Source organism: Schistocerca americana, chromosome 4 (genome assembly GCF_021461395.2).
Source record: "Schistocerca americana isolate TAMUIC-IGC-003095 chromosome 4, iqSchAmer2.1, whole genome shotgun sequence".
Lineage (NCBI taxonomy): Eukaryota > Metazoa > Arthropoda > Insecta > Orthoptera > Acrididae > Schistocerca > Schistocerca americana.
Window position 1 is genome coordinate 330,435,539 of NC_060122.1, and position 22,081 is coordinate 330,457,619.

General features: G+C 43.7%; 1 protein-coding gene across 1 annotated transcript in view; it reads left to right on the plus strand.

Annotated features, from left to right (window-relative positions):
- The window catches only part of LOC124613450 (transmembrane channel-like protein), a 173,439-nt gene extending 153,050 nt beyond the window's left edge, over nt 1-20,389 (plus strand). The window contains 3 exon segments of the mRNA XM_047142153.1: nt 17,887-18,135; nt 18,251-18,320; nt 20,378-20,389. Of these exon segments, the coding sequence (XP_046998109.1) occupies nt 17,887-18,135; nt 18,251-18,320; nt 20,378-20,389 (331 nt within the window).
- Nucleotides 20,390-22,081: the final 1,692 nt, after the last annotated feature.

A 22,081-nucleotide genomic window follows, 5' to 3' on the forward strand; every position in this document is an offset into this window, starting at 1 on the left:
CAAATACTTAATACCGCCATTTTTACTCTTCGAACGGTATCTGAAGTGAGTGATCGTTCGACACGAAAATTAGTGTACTTTGCTTATTTTCATTTGCTTGTGTCGTATGGTATTATTTTTTGGGGTAACATCATTTTAAAAGGCTATTTTTTACTCAGAAACGGGCGGTTCGGGCAATACATGGTGTAAGTTCACGAACCTCTTGTCAACTCCAGTTCACGAGTCTGGGTATTTTGACGTTGGCCTCTCCATATATATATTCCTTACTGTCATTTCTTGTTAACAATATTAGCTTATTCCCAAGAATAAGCAGCTTTCACTCGGTTAATACTCTGCAGAAATCAAACCTACATTTAGATCGGACTTCCTTAACTCTTCTGCAGAAAGGTGTGCAGTATACTACTGCATCCATTTTTCAATCAGCTACAACTCGAATTCAAAAATCTTAGCAGTAATCCACGCGCTTTCAGATTGAAACTGAAGAGTTTCCTCATGGGTCACTCCTTCTATTCTGTCGAGGAGTTCCTTGAAAAATTAAGCTGATTCTTGTTGTATTGTTGATTTCGTTTACTTAAACTTATGGATTGACTTTTTTCGAGTTCATAAACATATATTTGTATCTGTTATTACCTTTATGTTGTAATGTCATTTACTGGCACGTACCAGGACCATGGAGATTTTCTCCTCCATTTGGTTCTACTGAACTTGATGTGTAAATACATAAATAAATAAATTGCGAACTGATTATTTACAGCAGCTTCCCACAAACTGTTGTTGGAAAATGTTTCCTCCTCGAGGACTAGTGCGCAAGAAGATTTGGCTCTTTCTGACAGCTACTAGTCTTCACTTCCCTATAGCTTGGGGAGTTTCTCAAACAACAGAAATCTTGGGTAGTTAGTAAGTTACTCGTTCCATTACTCATATTCACGATAAACGTTATGATGCTGAACATGTCAGCATTAAAAATAGAGAACACACACAAAAAAATTAAAAGGTATTCTTACAAGCTGTTCGGAAATTTCCGGTACACTTCTAGGACTTGTGGGGCGAAGTGAGTATATAATATTTTGAATAGGAAACTATGTCCGGATACGTACCGTTCCGTGCTACAGCCGTTTGAAAACAGGTCTGCTAAGTAGATATGCAGCGGGGTAGTCATGGCTAAGCCGGATCGGATGACGTCATCTGACGTCTTTCCTGCCTCTCTGACCTGATTCGAGCCTCATTCACGTGTCTGTGAGTGTTAGAGCAACATGATTGAGTACACGTTTGCTGAGTACACCTACGTTATCCTTCTGACTAGCGATGCTGGCGGTAATGAAAGAGCTGCTGGTCGCCTTTATCAGGATCGTTATCCACAAAGTCCGATTCCATTGTATACCACTTTCGCTACAGTTATGCAACGGCTTCGAGAAAGGAAACCTTCACCGTCATAAGACGTGACTGTGGTGCTCCAAGGAGACACCACACACTCTAATTGGAAGGGGCCGTACTCCAGCACGCTGGAGAGAACCCGTCAACGAGTATACGAACAGTTTCTTGGTTGTTAGTGAGTGGAACTGGAAAACAAGTGATTTACTGGGCCGGCCGGTGTGGCCGAGCGGTTCTAGGCGCTTCAGTTCGGAACCGCGCTGCTGCTACGGTCGCAGGTTCGAATCCTGCCTCGGGCATGGATGTTTATGATGTCCTTAGGTTAGTTAGGTTTAAGTAGTTCTAAGGTCTAGGGGACTGATGACCTCAGATGTTAAGTCCCATAGTGCTCAGAGCCATTTGAACCAATTTTTGATTTACTGGTCGTGCCTAACCAATTACTTGTATAAAAGCGGTCGCGTTAGCAATATGTTTTCAAATGGTTGTAGCATGTAAACGGTACATATCCGGACATGGATTCAAATTCAAAATATTGTCTACTCATTCCCCTCTACTAGTCCTATAAGTTCGTAATAGGAATTTCCGAATATACTGAACGGCTACATGATGATCAATCACAAATTTTTGTGTGTGTAAATAACTAATTATTTTCATTCAGGAATGCCTCTGTAGTATTGAAGGACCTTTCAAGTAGAAACATCTTTATCTACATTTGAAAACACTTTTGCTTGTCTCATATTTCATTTTTAAAGGTGGATCGACAAAGAGTTTTATAGCTACAAATTTCACCCCTTTCTGACCCCAGCCTGCATAAAATATACCCAAAATTGCCAGCACAGGCTCAGATTCAAGTAGCAAAAAAATTGATAAATTGCGACAAAGAGCATTAACTCTCATGTTTCTTTTTTTTCATTTTCATAATACATGTCAGCTGCGGCACCTTGTATCACAGAATATTATGGGGAAAGTAGTTATCTACGTATCTATTTGCACTGAAATAAAGTCAATAGTCATTCTAACAGTCCTTTTTTTTAATTGCGGTTTAAGAGCCCCATCAATTTCAAGTACAAGAGTTTCTTTAAAAATTCATTCTTATGACAGGGCCTAGTTTGCAGCAAGTAGCTGGTCTTACAGAACTTACAGAAGTCCAAAAATACTGACTCAGGCAACAGTGGAGCGTCTTTGGTCAAACCTCCGGTGTGTGTCGTCGTTAATCAGACAGTTCAATGACTCGTTGGCGAGAGGTCATGCTGCAGGAAACCGGCAGTGACCTATTAAAGAAACTGGTATGGAGCAAGGATTTGGGTTGAGCGGTAAGCGTCTAGGCCACAAAACCAAACAGTCTCTTCATTGATCCTTGAGAATATTTAACACATCCAGGAGAAGTGAACCAATAAACGGAGAGGCCAGCGTATAATTACCAAATTTAGCATTTCATAAAGGGAAGAACACTTCAAATTTATTTTTACAATGATACAGTGCAGACCCACAGGGACCGGATTCTCATTGTCCCCTTGGACAGTTAAAGCACAACTACACTGAAATGGCAAAGAAACTGGTATAGGCATGCGTATTCAAATACGGGGATATGTAAACAGGCAGAGTAAGGCGCTGCGGTCGGCAACGCCTAATAAGACAGCCAAGTGTCGGGTGCAATTGTTAGAAAGATTACTGCTGCTGCAATGGCAGGTTATCAAGATTTAAGTGAGTTAAAACGAGGGTTTCTAGTCGGCGCACGAGCAATGGGACACAGCATCTCCGAGGTAGTGATGAAGTAGGTATTTTCCCGCATGACCATTTCACGAGTGTACCGAATATCAGGAATCCGGTAAAACATCAAATCTCCGACATCGCTGTGTCAGGAAAAAGATTGTGCAAGAACGGGACCACCGACAGCTGAAGATAATCCTTCAACCTGACAGAATTGCGACCCTTCCGCAAACTGCTGCAAATTTCAGTGCTGGGCCATCAACAAGTTCCAGCATGCGAACCATTCAACGAAACGTCATCGATATGGGCTCTCGGGGCTGAAGGCCCGCTCGTGTACTGTTGATGACTGCATGACACTGAAAGGTCTCTGTTAGATTCCTTTCATGTTAATTTCTTAAATCTGTTGTCATTTACTGCATACATTCCACTTCTATGTGGTGTTTCTTACTCTGTCTGGGAGGAGACTGAGCAGTGTAACATGTTACTTTTACATATAATGAAGAACGATCTGTCACACTACTACACTTTAAAACACAGTTTATATGTAATTCATGTCACACAGTCTCATACGGAACGTAGATCTGCTTTCTTTTATGTACTGTATATGATAAGATACTGTCATCCCCCTTCCCTTCTGTGTGAATGGATGAATGAGCAAATGTATTTCTAGTTGCATGCTCGATGGTAGCAGACAAGCTGGTTTGCTAGAGAACAGTAGGACCAACATCAGAACAGGTAGCTACGCTTTCTAAAAGCAAAGAGGTTTCTATTCTTGGTATGGTCCTGTCCATCCCTTGTCATGTTGGTATAGGGAGCTGCCTTTCTGGTCACTTCCGTTTGTATCTGTGAGGTACCCTCGGTAGGGGCCCACGCCAGTCTGTCTGCGGCGAGCGTCTGAAGTGGTAAGATCTCCGGCTAAGTGCATGTCTGCTAAGTCCGTAGGACAATGGATTTCTTAAGTTCAGCCTAACTGAAAATTTAATCACCTTTATTTCAGGTTTAGATCTAAAATATCTTATGTTATCTTACATTACAACGCAGTGTAATTCGAGAGTGAAGTTCAGAATATCTTCCAGTAGTTGCTTTGTCACTACTTTGTGAGTAAAGTGTAACCACGTGTTGATCCGTAACTCTAACTAAGATCATCAATCTTAAAAACGAATGTGCGTGAGATTATAACGTCTCGTCTTCACAATATTTTTCAATATAGCAACTTTTCTTTATGTTCACCCCACGTGGGGTGTACTTTGTAAGACCAGAACCACGTGATTATACAATTGTTTGACCCATCAGGTTAATAGTAAGACGATAGTAACCAGTTCGAGGTTTTTCATTTGTAAATTGCGTTTCGATGTAATTTATTTTAATTATTAAAATTATCGTGGAGTTACACTCTGTACAAACCAAGTTGACCACGTGAAGCGTGTGGTGTAATCACCAAAGTAGCCCTCAGCCATTCTTTTCGGGAAGATTTCACATAGAGTTATTATGAATTTAGTATACCAGTGTGTGGCAATTTCATGATGGACAGGATTCCGCTATGAACGTAATTTCTTTGGGTGAAAACTGAATCGGTTGGTTGTGGTTAATTTCCTCTTGCATATGGTTCAACGTTCTTCGTGTGTTATTTTAAGAATGCAATGTTGTATGCAGTCTCCCAATCTTAGCTCCATATTTAACGTGTTCCATAAGATTACAAACTCACATTTTCACAATCCTAAATAAGGCACCAGTTTAGTTACGAATCAAGTTTAATATGCTGAAATTTTAACGGAACAATAATCAATGTTAAACTAAATGTCCAAATATGAACTGATTTATTTCCTTTTATTTAAATTCTCTTTTTATACATACAGGGTGTTACAAAAAGGTACGGCCGAACTTTCAGGAAACATTACTCACACACAAATAAAGAAAATACGTTATGTGGACATGTGTCCGGAAACGCTTAATTTCCATGTTAGAGCTCATTTTAGTTTCGTCAGTATGTACTGTACTTCCTCGATTCACCGCCAGTTGGCCCAATTGAAGGAAGGTAATGTTGACTTCGGTGCTTGTGTTGACATGCGACTCATTGCTCTACAGTACTAGCATCAAGCACATCAGTACGTAGCATCAACAGGTTAGTGTTCATCACGAACTTGGTTTTGCAGTCAGTGCAATGTTTACAAATGCGGAGTTGGCAGATGCCCATTTGATGTATGGATTAGCACGGGGCAATAGCCGTGGCGCGGTACGTTTGTATCGAGACAGATTTCCAGAACGAAGGTGTCCCGAAAGTAAGACGTTCGAAGCAATTGATCGGCGTCTTAGGGAGCACGGAACATTCCAGCCTATGACTCGCGACTGGGTAAGACCTAGAACGACGAGGACACCTGCAATGGACGAGGCAATTCTTCGTGCGGTTGACGATAACCCTAATGTCAGCGTCAGAGAAGTTGCTGCTGTACAAGGTAACGTTGACCACGTCACTGTATGGAGAGTGCTACGGGAGAACCAGTTGTTTCCGTACCATGTACAGCGTGTGCAGGCACTATCAGCAGCTGATTGGCCTGCACGGGTACACTTCTGCGAATGGTTCATCCAACAATGTGTCAAACCCCATTTCAGTGCAAATGTTCTCTTTACGGATGAGGCTTCATTCCACCGTGATCAAATTGTAAATTTTCACAATCAACTTGTGTGGGCAATTCCAGAATCCGCACACAATTGTGCAATCACGTCATCAACACAGATTTTCTGTGAACGTTTGGGCAGGCATTGTTGGTGATGTCTTGATTGGGCCCCATGTTCTTCCACCTTACGCTCAATGGAGCACGTTATCATGATTTCATACGGGATACTTTACCTGTGCTGCTAGAACATGTGCCTTTACAAGTACGACACAACATGTGGTTCATGCACGATGGAGCTCCTGCACATTTCAGTCGAAGTGTTCGCACGCTTCTCAACAACAGATTCGGTGACCGATGGATTGGTAGAGGAGGACCAATTCCATGGCCTCCACGCTCTGCTGACCTCCACCCTCTTGACTTTCATTTATGTGGGCATTTGAAAGCTCTTGTCTACGCAACCCCGGTACCAAATGTAGAGACTCTTCGTGCTCGTATTGTGGACGGCTGTGATACAATACGCCATTCTCCAGGGCTGCATCAGCGCATCAGGGATTCCATGCGACGGAGGGTGGTTGCATGTATCCTCGCTAGCGGAGGACATTTTGAACATTTCCTGTAACAAAGTGTTTGAAGTCACGCTGGTACGTTCTGTTGCTGTGTGTTTCCATTCCATGATTAATGTGCTTTGAAGAGAAGTAATAAAATGAGCTCTAACATGGAAAGAAAGCGTTTCCGGACACATGTCCACATAACGTATTTTCTTTCTTTGTGTGTGAGGAATGTTTCCTGAAAGTTTGGCCGTACCTTTTTGTAACACCCTGTATATCACCGGTTGTCGTAAAATGACTATTAAAAGATTATAATTAATGTTAATCTGGTTGGGAATTTGGTAAGCTAGACTGGATACCTGGTGAAACAGTTGCTCAGTAATGCAAGGTTAACTTCCCCATATAGCTCACAGCTTTTAACCCGCTTTTATTGTCTTGAATATCAGCACCGCTTTCAGAACAACTTAATGCATCAACATTACAACACATAGCTTTACACGTCACCTGGGCCCGTCAACACCGACATTGGACTGTTGATGACTGGAAACATGTTATCTGGTTGGACGAGTCTCGTTTCAAATTGTATCGCGCGGGTGGACGTGTACGGGGATGGAGACAACCTTATGAAACCATGGACCCTGCATGTCAGCAGGGGACTGTTAAACTTAGTGGAAGCTCTGTAATGGTGTGAGGCGTGTGCGGTTAGAGTGATATGGGAACCCTAATACGCCTAGATACGACCCTGACAGGTGCCAATACGTAAGCGTCCTGTCGGATCACCTGCATCCATTCATATACATTGTGCATTTCGATGTACTTGGGCAATTCCAGCAGGACAATGCGATATCCCATACGTCCAGAACTGCTACAGAGTGGCTTCAGGAACCCCTTTCTGAGTTTAAACACTTCCACCGGCCACCATATTTACCCGACATGAACATTATTGAGGATGTCTGGGATGGCTTTCAACGTGCTGTTCAGAAAAGATCCGAACCTGTTACATGTTACATGAATGTTACATATTACATGAAACCGCCGTACTCTTACGGATTTATGGACACCAATTCCCTCCAGCACTACTTCAGACATTAAGCGATTCCGTGCCACGTCGTGTTGTGGCACTTCTGCGTGCTCGTGGGGGCCCTAACGATATTAGGCACTTGTAGCAGTTTCTCTGGCTCTTCAGTGTAAAACAGATTGAAGGTACATTCTAAAAGATGCAAAACATAAATCGTAAGGCCAACCAGATACCTAGATACTCAAATGCTATGGATTCCTTTTAACACCTGAACAACAAGACCTTGAATAATCAAGCCTTTAAGTTAAGCTCTAGTAAATAAAAATCTTTAAAACAATGAACGTTGAGAAACTAAGCTATAAGTAAAATTTAAGACTATGATCTTAACTGTAGGTAATGAACATTTTAAGAATGTTTAAATAACATTGAGCTACTGGAAAACTTCAAATTCATGAATTTAACGAAACTAAATAATTCCGTTGCTCCACTACAGCAGGTATATCATGTGTAGCAGACAGCTCATGTACTCGTGACGGTGCTAACAGTTCACAATGAGGTAAACAAGAAATTTGAGTTCCACAACTTACAGTTCTTGGTAAGATTAGTTTCAACAACTTAAAAGTTAAGCAAAGAGTAAATATTTATTAGAAACTGATAATTAAAACTACAGTAAAATGCAGAAATGCCATTCAAGGTGAATCCTTAGGACAATAACATGCGGAGAAAGTGGCCGAGGCAAACATATCGTTTTGAAGGGAGCAGCTCATGCATCGATCACACGCGATCCTCACCTTTGCAAACAGCACCCTGGCAAACGATGCATCCCTTGCAGCGATCGCTATACAACCTGGACGTCTGGCCTCTGAGTATAGAAATGCAGCGTGTCTGTAGATTGATGTGCTTTGCATCGTCCGCCGTGTTGTAATTTGGCAAACAAATTTCCATCGGTCTGTTCATGACAAAGAATTGTTGACTGCTTTCTTGTTTCGAACTTTATGTCACCATGTGATGTAATAGGGTGATCTGGCAGCGAAATCGAAAAGCATTTTCTTTTCGTGTTCTAGTGACATTTGCTAGCAGCCAAGTTGTAAATTGGCAATTACGAGCATATATGGCTGGCACGATCAGACAGCTGAGGTTCAACATCCAGGTAGTGTGGAGATCACTGGCCCCGCGTTATGGGTCAACAGTTTCCGCAAGCGACCCCATCATCTGCGGCCGCCATACTGCAGAGTGTGCCAGGTCATACCTCTTCCCAACATAACCAAGTACGTTCGACGTCCAACAAATGAGTCAACTCTATCAAGGCACCATCGCGTAACGTGATTCACAAGTGATGACGGACACGAGGATACACTGACCGCCCATAGCAGAGTGAGAAACTAGCAGACGCGTATATCAGCATTACCACGGCTGAGCCTACATACCTTATGCATTCTGCGTGCAACTTCACATGTAAACATTGACTGATACCGACAGCAAGTCAGAGCCCTGGGACAGAACTTCACCGTCTCGCTTCCCAGACCGACACGTCGCGTGGGCCTCAGCTCGCCGCTAGAAGAAACCTCGCTACCACCCACAGCGCCGCCACCAGAATGGCGGCTGCTAACTTTAAGCGAATGGTAGCACACGTAAAATGAAATCGCGCTCGAGTTCGAGCCAGAAACAAACTGGCTCAGAAACCATTACGTCATTTGCCTTAAGAAGATGTAAGAAAACCACAGAAAACCTAAATACGAGTTGCTGGGCGGAGATTTAAACCTCACCCCTCCCAATAGCGAGTGCAGTGTCTTCAACAGCGCATCACTTGTCTCTACACTTGACAGAGGTACACCGTGAATCAGTGCACGTCGACTATGCAAGTGTTCGGTACTAGCACCAGTTGGAGCTTGATACTGAGTCTGCAAACAGATGCTTTTATGAGTAACCGACTCAACTTCTGTATCTACATCTGGTTCCACGTAACACCCGGCAAGCTACCATGCGGTGCATGCCACAAACTGCCTTGCACCACTGCTCGCCATTCCATCTTCTGCTCACAAATGGAGCGAGGGCAAGAAGACTGCCTACACTATCCTATCAAAAGTATCCAGTTAGCGGACAGATGCGGCGTGACCCTTCGCCTGTATGACGGCTCGAACTCTCTTGGCGACGCTTTCAGAGCGGTGTCTCAATATCTATGGAGGAAGGGCAGCCCATTCTTCACCAAGAGCCGAAACCAGAGAAAGTAGCGATTTTGGGCGTTGGGGCCTGCAGTGAAGCTGAAGTTTCATTGGTTTCAGGACGGGACTCTGGCTAGGCCAGTAAATTTCAGGAGAGCTGTTGTCCCAGACCATTGGCTCACAAATGCTAGCTTATGACATGGTGCATTGTCATGCCGATCAGTCATCGTTTTCGAGCTGTTCCTCTACTGTTCGCAGCACACAGTGCTGCAAAATACGTTCATATCCTTCCTCAATGAGCACATCACGACTCAACCACAAAAAACACCCTCATACTGTACCACCTCCTCCACCGTACTTCACTACTGGCACCACACATGCAACCAGGTATCGTTCTCCTGACATTAACCAAACCAAACCCTTCCATTCGATTGTCACGTGGTATAGTGTACTTCATCACTCCAAATCACTCGATTCCACTCGGCCACTGTCTAGTTGTCTCACTTTTTACACCAACTCAAACGTCGCTTAGCACTGATAACAGAAATGGGTGACATATGAGGAGCTGCTCGATCACTACACCTCATTATTTAACTCCATGCGCACAGTCATTGTACCGCCTGGACTACTAGTAGCACTCTGGAACTCAGGAGTGATTCCTTCCGAGGATTTCTTGGGGCTTTTTAATACACCCCGCAATCCTCGATGGTCGCTGTGGGTCAGTTCATAAGGTCTACTTGGTACTGCTTTAGCTGTGTTTGTTCCTTCGGTTTCCACTTCACAGACAGGTCACTTACAGTCGACTTGGCCAACACTCAAAGAGGTGAAATGTCCCTGATGGATTTCTTAGTCAGGTGCCATACAATGACAAGCATGTGCGAAGTCACTGAACTCATTGCGGCCGGAAAAAGATCCTGCAAGAACGGGACCAACAACGACTGAAGAGAATCGTTCAACTTGACAGAAGTGCAATCCTTCCGCAAATTACTGCAGATTTCAGTGCTTGACCACCAACAAGTTTCAGCATGCGAAACATTCAACGAAGCATTATTTATATGGGCTTTCGGAGCTGAAGGCCCGCTCGTGTACTCTTGATGACAACACGACATAGAGCTTTACACCTGGCCTGGGCCAGTCAACACCGACATTTGCACTGTTGATGACGAAACATAATGCCTGGCGGACGAGTCTCCTTTCAGATTGTATGGATCGGATGAACGTGTACGGGTATGGAGGCAACCTCATGAATCCATGGACTCTGCATGTCAGCAGGGGACTGTTCAGGCTGGTCGACGCTCTGTAATGGTGTGGGTCGTGTGCAGTTGGAGTGATATGGGACCCCTGATATATCTAGATACGACTCTGACAGGTGACACGCACCTAATCATCCTGTCTGATCCTCTGCATCCATTCATATCCATTGTGCATTCCGACGGTCTTCGGCAATTCCAGCAGGACACTGCGACACCCCACACATCTACAGAGTGGCTCCAGGAATGCTCTTCTTAGTTTAAACGCTTCCGCTTTCCGCTGACCACCAAACTCTCCAGACATGAACATTATTGACCATGTCGGGGATGCCTTGCAAAGTGATGTTCAGAAGAGATCTCCACCCCCTGGTATTCTTACGGATTAATGGACAGCCCTGCAGGATTCATGGTGGCAATTCCCTCCAGCACTATTTCAGACATTAGTCGAGTACACGCCACGTCGTGTTGTGGCGCTTCTGCGTGCTCGTGGGGGCCGTACACGTTATTAGGCAGGTGTATCAGTTTCCTTGGCTCTTCAGTGTACATGAGCTACAGTTTTCTAGTATTATCCCAGCAAACCAAAGTCGACCATTCGCTCTTGCTACAACCTACCTTACGTTGTTGTTGACTTCATGTTGTTTTGAAACGTTACGCCTAGAATACCATATTCGAATATTACATGATTGTTTTCCCTACTCATCTGCAATTAACTTAAATTTCTTTCACATATACGTAGCATGTACAAATAAAACTTTCTAATTTTGAAATTACATCCGATTCTAGACAATATCATGGTGTATGAGCTTGATTTTTCTCGGAAACGGATGGGTAGTGATCTAAATCCTTTCACAGAAGTTACTTGCCGGAGGACCAAGACCATTAATCAAAGCTCGTCACGGACAGCTGTCGCGGAATCTGAGCTCCCTAGCTAGATAAAGCTCTGACCAGTCTCCACGAGTTGCAGGCATCCCACCAAATAGAAATTCTGTCCAAGTCATCTTTTATCCTCCTACAGTTACTCAGCGATGACACTTCGAAATAAAGTACAGCGTCAATAAAAAAAAAAGCCGCAGAATTAAAGGTTGTCTTCTACTCGTGTATTTTCACTTTTGTCTTGGAACACATCGCACATAATGATTAGTATTAGGTTAACATAGTTTTTATTTTAATAACTTTCTTAATTTTATGATGGAAGAATCTTTATACGGCATCGCCGTGCCGGTTACAGATGTGAGTGTCCTGACTTGTGCACAAGTCACCTGATTGGCTAGGTAACCTACTGCATTGCATCCTCTCTGCATTTATACATAGTTTTAGGCTGCATTCTTGTCACTACTGACAAACTGCATTTTGTAGCAATATGTACGAATAAGTTCATGATATCTTAATGTTAGTTTCAATATCATTTTTTAATATTGTTGCGGCTCACTCTTCCGTTTCCCAACTTTGATCTGATGATGATCTGCTTGTCAGGTCGAAACCAGTCGTCATTAATAAAAATGTCCTATCTTTTTATAAAAACTGGTCGAGAATTGCATTACTGAGCTGGTTCCATAAAGAGCACATAGCCTGATACTTAATCAGTTCTCTGCCCTAAAATTTCACATGGTGCTATCAAATGAATGAAACGCGTCGAAATTTACGTCCAAGGGAATTGTCTTTAGATATGTGACCGAAATTGTGAGATTCAATTATTTACTACATACTGCAACACTTTTGGTAGATCTTTCATCTTCTCATATACCAAACAATGATTGTTTGTTTTGCGAGAAGAAAACATAGAAAAAATAGCGTACGGTGTGCACCGTGAATCAAACACGGCGTTTGTGGTCAAAATTCGTAGGTAAGTGTGATGAACAAGTCCAGTTTCTTGTTCGCAATGACATTGGTTTCATACATAAATTATGCAACAGGTTTCATTCTCCTACTAGAGAGTATACATTTATGCAAAATGTGCAACTGTGAGGTGGGATATGTGTTCAGATTTCAATGTAAGCCCGATCCCACTGACCACCGCCACCGACAAGAAAGGGTGTCCTCCTCGAGTATAACGGTAACGTATCGAAATCACTAACTACTGAATTTCTCGGAATAGGACGTAGCATGTACAAATAAAACTTTCTAATTTTGAAATTACATCTGATTCTAGACAATATCATGGTCTATGAGCTTGATTTTTCTCGGAAATGGATGGGTTGTGATCTAAATCCTTTCACAGAAGTTACTTGCCGGAGGACCAGGACCATTAATCAAAGCTCGTCACGGACAGCTGACGCGGAATCTGAGCTCCCTAGCTAGATAAAGCTCTGACCAGTCTCCACGAGTTGCAGGCATCGGTTGACGGATAGCGAGACAACGCTTTCGGTATTTAGTGTGAAGTCCACGGATCGAAGCTTTGCCGATCTCATCAGAAATGGTTCAAATGGCTCTGAGCACTATGGGACTTAACATCTGTGGTCATCAGTCCCCTAGAACTTAGAACTACTTAAACCTAACCAACCTAAGGACATCACACACATCCATGCCCGAGGCAGGATTCGAACCTGCGACCGTAGCGGTCACGCGGTTCCAAACTGAAGCGCCTAGAACTGCACGGCCACACCGGCCGGCGATCTCATCAGAGCGAAAGGGTCTGCTACGCTGTACTATGTTGGTGTATTTCATTCAATTCAATTGAAGGAGACGGGCAGTGGGACAGCGAGAGTGAAAAGTCCGAAATTGTCACCGCTGCAGTGTCATTTGTGGATGGTATTAATTTTTCACCTCGAAGCAACAGCAGAAGTAAGGGTTCAGTTATCATTCCAAGTTCATAGCACGTTAATAAAATTATATATATATATATATATATATATATATATATATATATATATATATCAATTTTTTTCTCTTTCAAGGGATGTTTGACATGTTTCCTCCTTATATGATCCAAATTTGTTGTGCCATCTCTCATTTTTAATCTATTAAAGCCAATGAGGCATTGTTGTTCGTTGCTACCGCACTTCGTAAAAATATTGTAGACTAGGAATGGTAGCATTCTGCAACACAACCGATGATCGAAGACGACATTGAGAAACTACCGTGCAGATAGAGTGGGAGCAAGCTTTTCCCACTGCATGTACACCTCTACCATCTAATAGGACGCGCCATATAACAACAGGTGTTGTTAGTTAAACAACTGTCTGCATTATTATTAAAATGGGGCTGATCACTTTCCCGTTTTCTATAATCACCCAGTATTTCAAAACAATGGAGATTTTACGAAAAAAACATTAATTTTTTAAAAAGAAAACATTATTTAAAATCAAAAACCTAAACACCACTGCAATGGCAGGTTGATATGCCTGTTTTTCTACCCGGTTATAAGTAAAAAAATCAAAAGCCCTATTATAACCGGGAGCAAACAAGCAGCGAAAAATACATATTATTCAGAACCAAAATACCACTATTGTTTTTAACTGGTCGGTTCTTCCCACTCCTAACTCCCAGCTGGAAACATTTGAGAGGGGATTCCCCGTTCCGCCAATTACCTTACAACCAAGGGAAACAACCCTAAAAACTTGGTCATACCTGTGGGATGGGGGATATTTCGTCTTTAATTCTGGAACGATATGTCCCAGAAAGAAAATAAAAGGCTAGTGTACGTGATAGCGCACGTGTTTGTAGGTACATAGTGTATTACAGTGAGGAACAATAAATATTTTAGGACATGGTAGTATATAGTTACTGAGATAAAACATTCCATATAACATGTGTTCAATTTTTATATGGTATACAGATTCTATTGTTGCAATGGAACAGAAATGTACCCAAAGATGGCGTTAAGCAAAGCTAAATTAAGTTCAAAGCTCATGTTCATAAATTACATCTTCAGTTTCAAAGCCCTACCGATTCCTCTTGACAATACCACGTGTAGCTCATCTGATTGCGTCTCGGCGTTGTTTTCCGAGGGTACCACTATTTATTGTTTCAACGATCAATTCGTTCCTTTTATTTACTTTTTTTTTCCAAGACTTCGCCCTTCAACCATGGGCGTTTGCAATTTACGGGCAGTCAACAGCGAGGTTATCAGCACCTTGTCTTTCCACTACCTCCACAGGCAAAAATGTATAGGGGTGAGGCTCGTGGACCCTGGTGGCCAAGAAACATGATCATTTCTTCGATCTCTCTTCCAGCGAATGTTAGATGATGTGTGTGTCACCTGATGAACAGAACGTGGAGGAGGTCTGTAACACTGGAAGAATATACCACCTTTGTAGCCAAAGGAACCTCTCGCTATAATGGTGGAAGCTAGTTTTCTTCGAGAATGTCAACGTATCAGGACCATGTAAAGCAGTGAGGTAACAAGAAGAGCCCAGTCAAACGTCTATCACAACGTACCACACATTCACAAAGATGCGTTGTCAGGTATATGTCTCCATAGAGGTATGTGGGTTTTTGCCGGACCAACGATGCTATTTACGAAAGTTATTCACTTATTTACATCGCCACGACTGACAGGGGATTCATCAGTTCCCCGAAAGCTGGATCGGCTGAAAGGATCACATTTCTTGACCACCAGCTTCCCCGGATTATGAATAGTGCTGGCCTCGTAAAATAACTCCAAGACAAACCTCAGAAGAGCTCCACTTGGTGTTGTCATGAGAATTTTGCAGTGCATTGAAGCCGAATCACCTTTGAACTTAATTATTTGCCTTTGCTTAGCTCCTTCTGTGAGGATCTGTGTGGGTTACTCTCTAACAGCTATATCTCTGAAACCAATAAAAATTGGACACGTTGTATGGAATGTTGAACTGCAGAAGGTGTACTACGTAAAGGTAAACACTGATCACGGATGAGGCCTTAGGCCTGCTCCAAGTAGACGGTTGCTGCCTACAAGGCAGTACGATGAGCGATCTGTGATCGTGTGCCGTGTGATGAGCATGTTGCCAATCCCTCTAGCGTTACTGCCAGTAGACGAATCCTGCTGATGCCCTGCTCCTGTGTTCAATAAATACTCATTTGACCTCACGAAGCTGAGTGGACCCCGTTCCAGACCTCGTTACCTCGTAAAAATTCGAGGAGCTACCGTGAATCGAACATGGGACCTTCTGCACCGAAGGCAGTGATGCTAAGCATATTTTTAAAACAGTCCTATTTATTATACAGTACAACTTACATAATTATTTTCTAACATAAAAGGTATTTATTTTTAACATTGTTATAAACTAAAACCTTTTCTTAAGACAATGAGTAAAAAATTCGCAAACTTTTCTTCATAGCCGGCCGGTGTGGCCGAGCGGTTGTAGGCGCTTCAGTCTGGAGCCGCGCGACAGCTACGGTTGCAGGTTCGAATCCTACCTCGCGCATGGATGTGTGTGATGCCCTTAGGTTAGTTAGGTTTAAGTAGTTCTAAGTTCTAGGGGACTGATGACCTCAGATGTTAAGTCCCATAGTGCTTAGAACCATCTGAACCATTTTCTTCATAGTTTCTCATCCGTTGAAGTTAATGGTGCTCTGTTTCGAGGAATACCCAAAATTCCTATTCACTCTTTTTTTTTTCATTTGCCAGAATGAAATATACAGCGTGAGTCTTCAGACAATTCACTCCCTTCCTCTTCATTTTGGGTAAAGGGCTATCATCCGGCTTGAGGAAACCATTCTGCTATGGAGACATTCCGTACACACTACCTAAAATATTTAGTGTTCCTCCTGCAATACCCTGTACCATACATTTATCCACCAGAACATTATGACCACCAACTTACTGTCGATATAAACCAATGCAGGCGACAGCAGCGTCACCTGGCGAGAAATGGCCTCCAGACAGACACACGCATGGTGCATGTAGTGTCAGTGAGCTCTCCGTGTGTAGAATGGGGAAGGCGCGCGATCTTTCTGAGTTCGACAGAGGACAGATTGCGATGTCCCGGAGACTCGGTACGAGCTGTTGGGAAATTGCACGACTGTGGTGACTGTCTTCAACACATGGCAAAACCAAGGTCCAGACTTCGTAGGCTTGGACGGCCACCCCTCATTACAGATGTCGGCCGTCGTAGACAGGGCACTACTAGTCAAATAAGACAGGCGGCGGCGAACTGTGGCGGAACTAGCATCAGACTAACGTTGAGCAGAGTAATCGCGGGGCTGAACACTCAGTGTACCGAACACTCCTAACGAAGGGTCTCCGCAGCCAATGCTGCCAATGCTAACACCACGACGTCGGCAAGTACGACTGAAATGGGTACGTGACTGTTGGCAATGAGCGTTGGAGCAATGGCAGAGCGTTGCATTGTCTGATGAATCTTGATACCTCATTCATCATGCCGATGCAAGGGCGCGAAATCGTCTTCTTCCAGAGGAACATCTCCTAGACACCTGTACTGCGGGAAGCAACCAAGCTGGCAGCGGCTCCATTATGCTCTGGGGAACATTCACTTGGGCATCCATGGGTCCAGCGGAGCTGATGCAGGGCATCATGCCGGCCAAGGAGTATCGTGCACTAGTTGCAGGCTCGTACACCCGTTCGTGAAGATTATGTTTCCCGACGGCAGTGGCATTTTTCTGCAAGATAATGCGCCATGTCACAAGGCCAGGTGTGTGATGGAGTGGTTCGAGGAACACAGTGGCGAGTCCCAACTGATGTGCTAACCCCCCAACTAGCCAGATCTGAACTCAGTCGAACACGTCTAGGATGTGATTGTATGTGGCGTTGGAGTTCATTGCCCCCTCCCCGGAATTTAAGGGAATTAAGTGACTTGTGTGTGCAGATGAGCCGGCCACTGTGACCTAGCGGTTCTAGGCGCTTCAGTCTGGGACTGCGCTGCTGCTACGGTCGCAGGTTCTAATCCTGCCTGGGACATGGTTGTGTGTGATATCTCTAGGTTAGTTAGGTTTAAGTAGTTCTACGTCTAGGGTACTGATGACCTCAGATGTTAAGTCCCATAGTGCTTAGAGCCATTTGAACCATTTGTGTGCAGATGTGGTCCCAACTTCCTCCAGCGACCTATCAAGGTCTCATTTCGATCATGCCACGACGTGTCGCCGCTGTTGTCCATGCCAAAGGTAGACATGCCGGCTACTAGGTATGTGTTCATAGTGTTCTGGCTCATCATTGTAAAGTGAAGTCGGTTAGTTGCTCACCCTGTGCTGCGTAGCTACGTCGCTATCCGCGCCAGGAGTTGTGAACCGCCCGATGTTCAACGCAAAACTCAGCCGGAACTCCACTGTGTGCAGTTGGCGGGTGCTCTGCCTGCGGGCGTTGGTGAACCTGGCTGTGCTGGTGCTGCTGGCGTCCTCCGCTTACGCCGTCGTGGAAGTGGTGAAGCGCTCCAATCAGACGTCGCCCAGCGACAGCTGGTGGCGGCAGAACGAGATCACCGTGGTGATGTCGCTCATCCAGTACGTCTACCCCATCCTGTTCGAGGTGCTGGGACTACTCGAGAGCTACCACCCGCGCAAGCAGCTGCGCATACAGCTCGCGAGGTGAGCACAGTAGGAAATAAAGCACAGTAGGAAATAAAGCACAGTGTTGTTCGTGTTGTTTCTTCATCATATGTGGCCGATTTACGTCGCACTAACGTTGTTTACTTTGTTGCAGAATAATGGCGCTTAACATGCTTAGTCTCTACACGCTGATCATAGCGCTGTTCGACAAGATTAAAGATATGGTGAGTGAAAATCTTGCATGTTGCCTGCCGCATCTAGTACGTGATCGATCAAGGGCATCTTGTTGTACACCACGAGCTGTAGTTGAAAGATATTTATTTTCCAGACCGATAGAAGAAATTGTCTGGTGATCGTATTTACAAGTATTTTTAAGAGGTGATGAGTCTCATTCCGTTTAGCGTTTTAGTTTTATAGCATACACACGCCATGATCAGTGTACCACAGACATCGACGTTGTCATTACAAAGTCGTTACAGGTGAGAGACACCTCGTTTCATATACCCTGTCAGTCCAAAAAGTTTCGAAACTGGATTAATATACCTAGTCTCCCCGCACTAGAGTAGTACATCTACATCATACTCCGCAGGCACCTAATGGTGTGTGACAGAGGATATTTCTCGTACCACTAACTGATCCCCTTACCCTGTTCCAAAAGCAAATGGCACATGGGAAGAATGATCGTCGGCAAGAATCTGGATTAGTTACAATTTCTCGAATTTCCTCGTCGTGGTCATCATGTGGGTGGAAGTAATATGTTGTTCGACTCTTTCCGGAAAGTGCTCTCCCGAAATTTCAGTAGTAAACCTCTTCGTGATGGACAACGCCTCTCTTTGCAACGTCTGCTAATGGAGTTTGTTGAACATCTCTAGCCGCGCGGGATTAGCCGAGCGGTCGCCGGCACGGTAACTCAGAGTGTTCGGTCAGAGGATTAGCTGCCCTCTGTAATAAAAAAACTGAGTTCACCGATCAACAACGAACTAAAACGGGTGTCTTACGACGTCCGCCCCGAGCAGATACAACGAACGAAAGCCAACAAAATGAGATTAAAAAATAAAAACGGTCTAAGGCGCTGCAGTCATGGACTGTGCAGTTGGTCCCGGCGGAGGTTCGAGTCCTCCCTCGGGCATGGGTGTGTGTGTTTGTCCTTAGGATAATTTAGATTAAGTAGTGTGGAAGCTTGGAGACTGATGACCTTAGCAGTTAAGTCCCATAAGTTCACACACATCTGAACATTTTTTTTTAACATCTCTGTAACACTCTCGCGACGGCTAAACGATCTCATGACAAAACGCGCTGCTTTTCGTTGGATCTTCTCTATCTCTTCTGTCAGCCCTACCTGGTAAGGATCCCATACTGATGAACAATACTCAAGAATCTGTCGAGCAAGTACCTTATAAACAACTTCCTTCGATGATTAGTTGCATTTCGTGAAGATTATTCGCATGAATCTCAGTATGACATCTGCGTTTCCTGCTGCTGGTTTTGTGTGGGCGCTCTGGATAGCTACTCCTGTATATTTTACTATAGGCGATGTTTCCAGCAGTTTCTCGTCAATAGTGTACGCATAGAATGTCCACACAACTTTGTAAATCAGCCAGAAAACGCCTTCTTTGGGATAATGTTCAACACGCGTCCCACAATGGTTTCAATGTCGTCAAAGCGTTGAACATTTATGTGAAATTCTGCACGTTGTTGTTTTGTGGTACATTCGTATTGATAACGACATGTCTCGTCACGCGTAATAATTTCTTTTGGAGAAGAACTGTCCGTGTTTTGCATTTCAGTGAAGTCTATGCAGGTGTCGATGCGTCAGTTGTGTTCGGGAGTCGAGGTGTGCGGGGAACTTTGCCCACACTTTTCTTTTCTTCAGAATGTTCTTGAGAATATTAAATAAACTAAAGATGGAGGGGCAGAAAGGAAAGGAAAGAGAAAGGACTATTGATGTCAGCTGCATCGGGACTTCATACAGAATTAAGAGCGAATAGTAAAAATCTCTGCCGGGCAGGGATTCAAACCCGGGATTTCTTGCCTATTAGACAGTTGTGTTTACTACTGCGCCATTTCAGAAGTGTTTGTCAGAATTGCGCTCTTTGTCTCAGCACGCCTCTCAGCAGCCCCACACTCCCACCCAGCGCCACACATCCGGAGCCCCCGTCCCTGTCTGCCATACTCACTACTTTGAGATTCCCGCAGAAGGTCGGACATAAGGCGCTGAAGGGGGTACATTCATTGCCCATCGAGGTGAATCAATTACATGAATTTATTCATGTGATTCTAGAGAATGCCTTGAACACTTAGTTTAGAGATTCTGCTCGATTTCGATTTGGGGCACAACATTGACACACTACAGCCACATACTCACTATATAACACTACCTCCTCACAAATAACTCATCAAATGCACATATGTTGTTTAAAGCTGTCAGTTCAAGCTGCCGCCTTAGTTACTGCGCTGACATCGCTTATATGACACGAATGAAGTCAGTCTGGAAACCTTTTGGGCGGACGGTGAATACATGCGCAATGTAGGTCACAGACGACGAGTTGTATGACTGAATATCGATCTGGCAAATAAACATTTATAAAAGGCAACTGATGGAGTCCAGCAAGATGTCCTTTTTCATATTTGTGAATAGTCTGGTGACACTACGACATTAACGTTCTTATATTTCATGGTAACAATTAAAATAGTAGTATAATATTAATGATGTTGACCTTTAGTTTTATGCTATAATCAAAACTATCGAGTTCAGTTTCCACTGAATATGTTAATGCGCTGTTGCAAAGAGGGTTTCATTATAGTTCAGTTATTACTGGATTTCGGAAGCACTTAATGTGTATTTTCTTGCAAGGTTTTAAAACGAAAACTGTTCCACATTTGCTCTTTACGTAAAGCAACTCCGAATGAAATTATGCCCACAAAGACATCAGTCGCAATTAATCAGCGAGTGAAATCATATTCGAGAATGTCCTAATACCTACCTGCCGCCACTGACCGTCTTCGAATCCCTTTGTTATCCTTATAGATGAATACCGTAGAATTCTTAGCGAAGAGGATTCACACCATGCATGTTTTTGTTTACAATCACACAGGATGAATCACCTTAAGACTTGGACTTGTTTCGTCTCGTCATCGATTCAAGGTACTGTATTATGGTTTTCGGTAAGCGACATTAGGAGGAGCGCCACGTAATGTCGTTGTTTTGGGTAACACCCTTACGTCTTTCATCAACCGAGATAAGGATAAAGAGATTTTTTAATTCTATTTGATATTCGAATACGTCTTGCAAAGACGAGTGCAACGGTACAACGCTTGTTAGGGGTGTAACTTAAGATTTTCGAAAAGAGTCCGAGAAAAGTGCTGTATTTCAAAGTCAGTGCGGCCGGAATCGGCTGTTGCGTCGTAAACACGATCAAATCGGTTTTCACGCCAGACTCCATCGTTGTATAGAGCATTTCCACTGTTTACTTGTTTCCTCACAAGTTGTTCATTTAGGCATCAATATGTACACACATTTGAAATACACTGAAGCGCCAAAGAAACTGGTATAGGCATGTGTATTCAAATACAGATATATGTAAACGGGCAGAATACGGCGCTCCGGCCAGCAGCGTCTATATAAGACAACAAGTTTCTGCTGCAGTTGTTAGATTGGTTACTGCGACTACAATAGCAGGTTATCAAGATTTGAGTGAGTTTGAACATGGAGCTACAGTCGGCGCATGAGCGAAGGGACTCATCATCTCCGAGGTCGTGATGACGTGGGGATTTTTCCGTACGACCATTTCATAAGTCTACCGTGAATATCAGGAATCCGGTAATACATTAAATCTCCGACATCGCTGTAGCCGGAAAAAGTTCCTGCAAGAACGGGCACAACGACGGCCGAAGAGAATCGTTCAACGAGACAGAACTGCAACTCTTCCGCAAATTGGATGTAGATTTCCATGCTGGGCCATCAACAGGAGTCAGCGTGCGAACC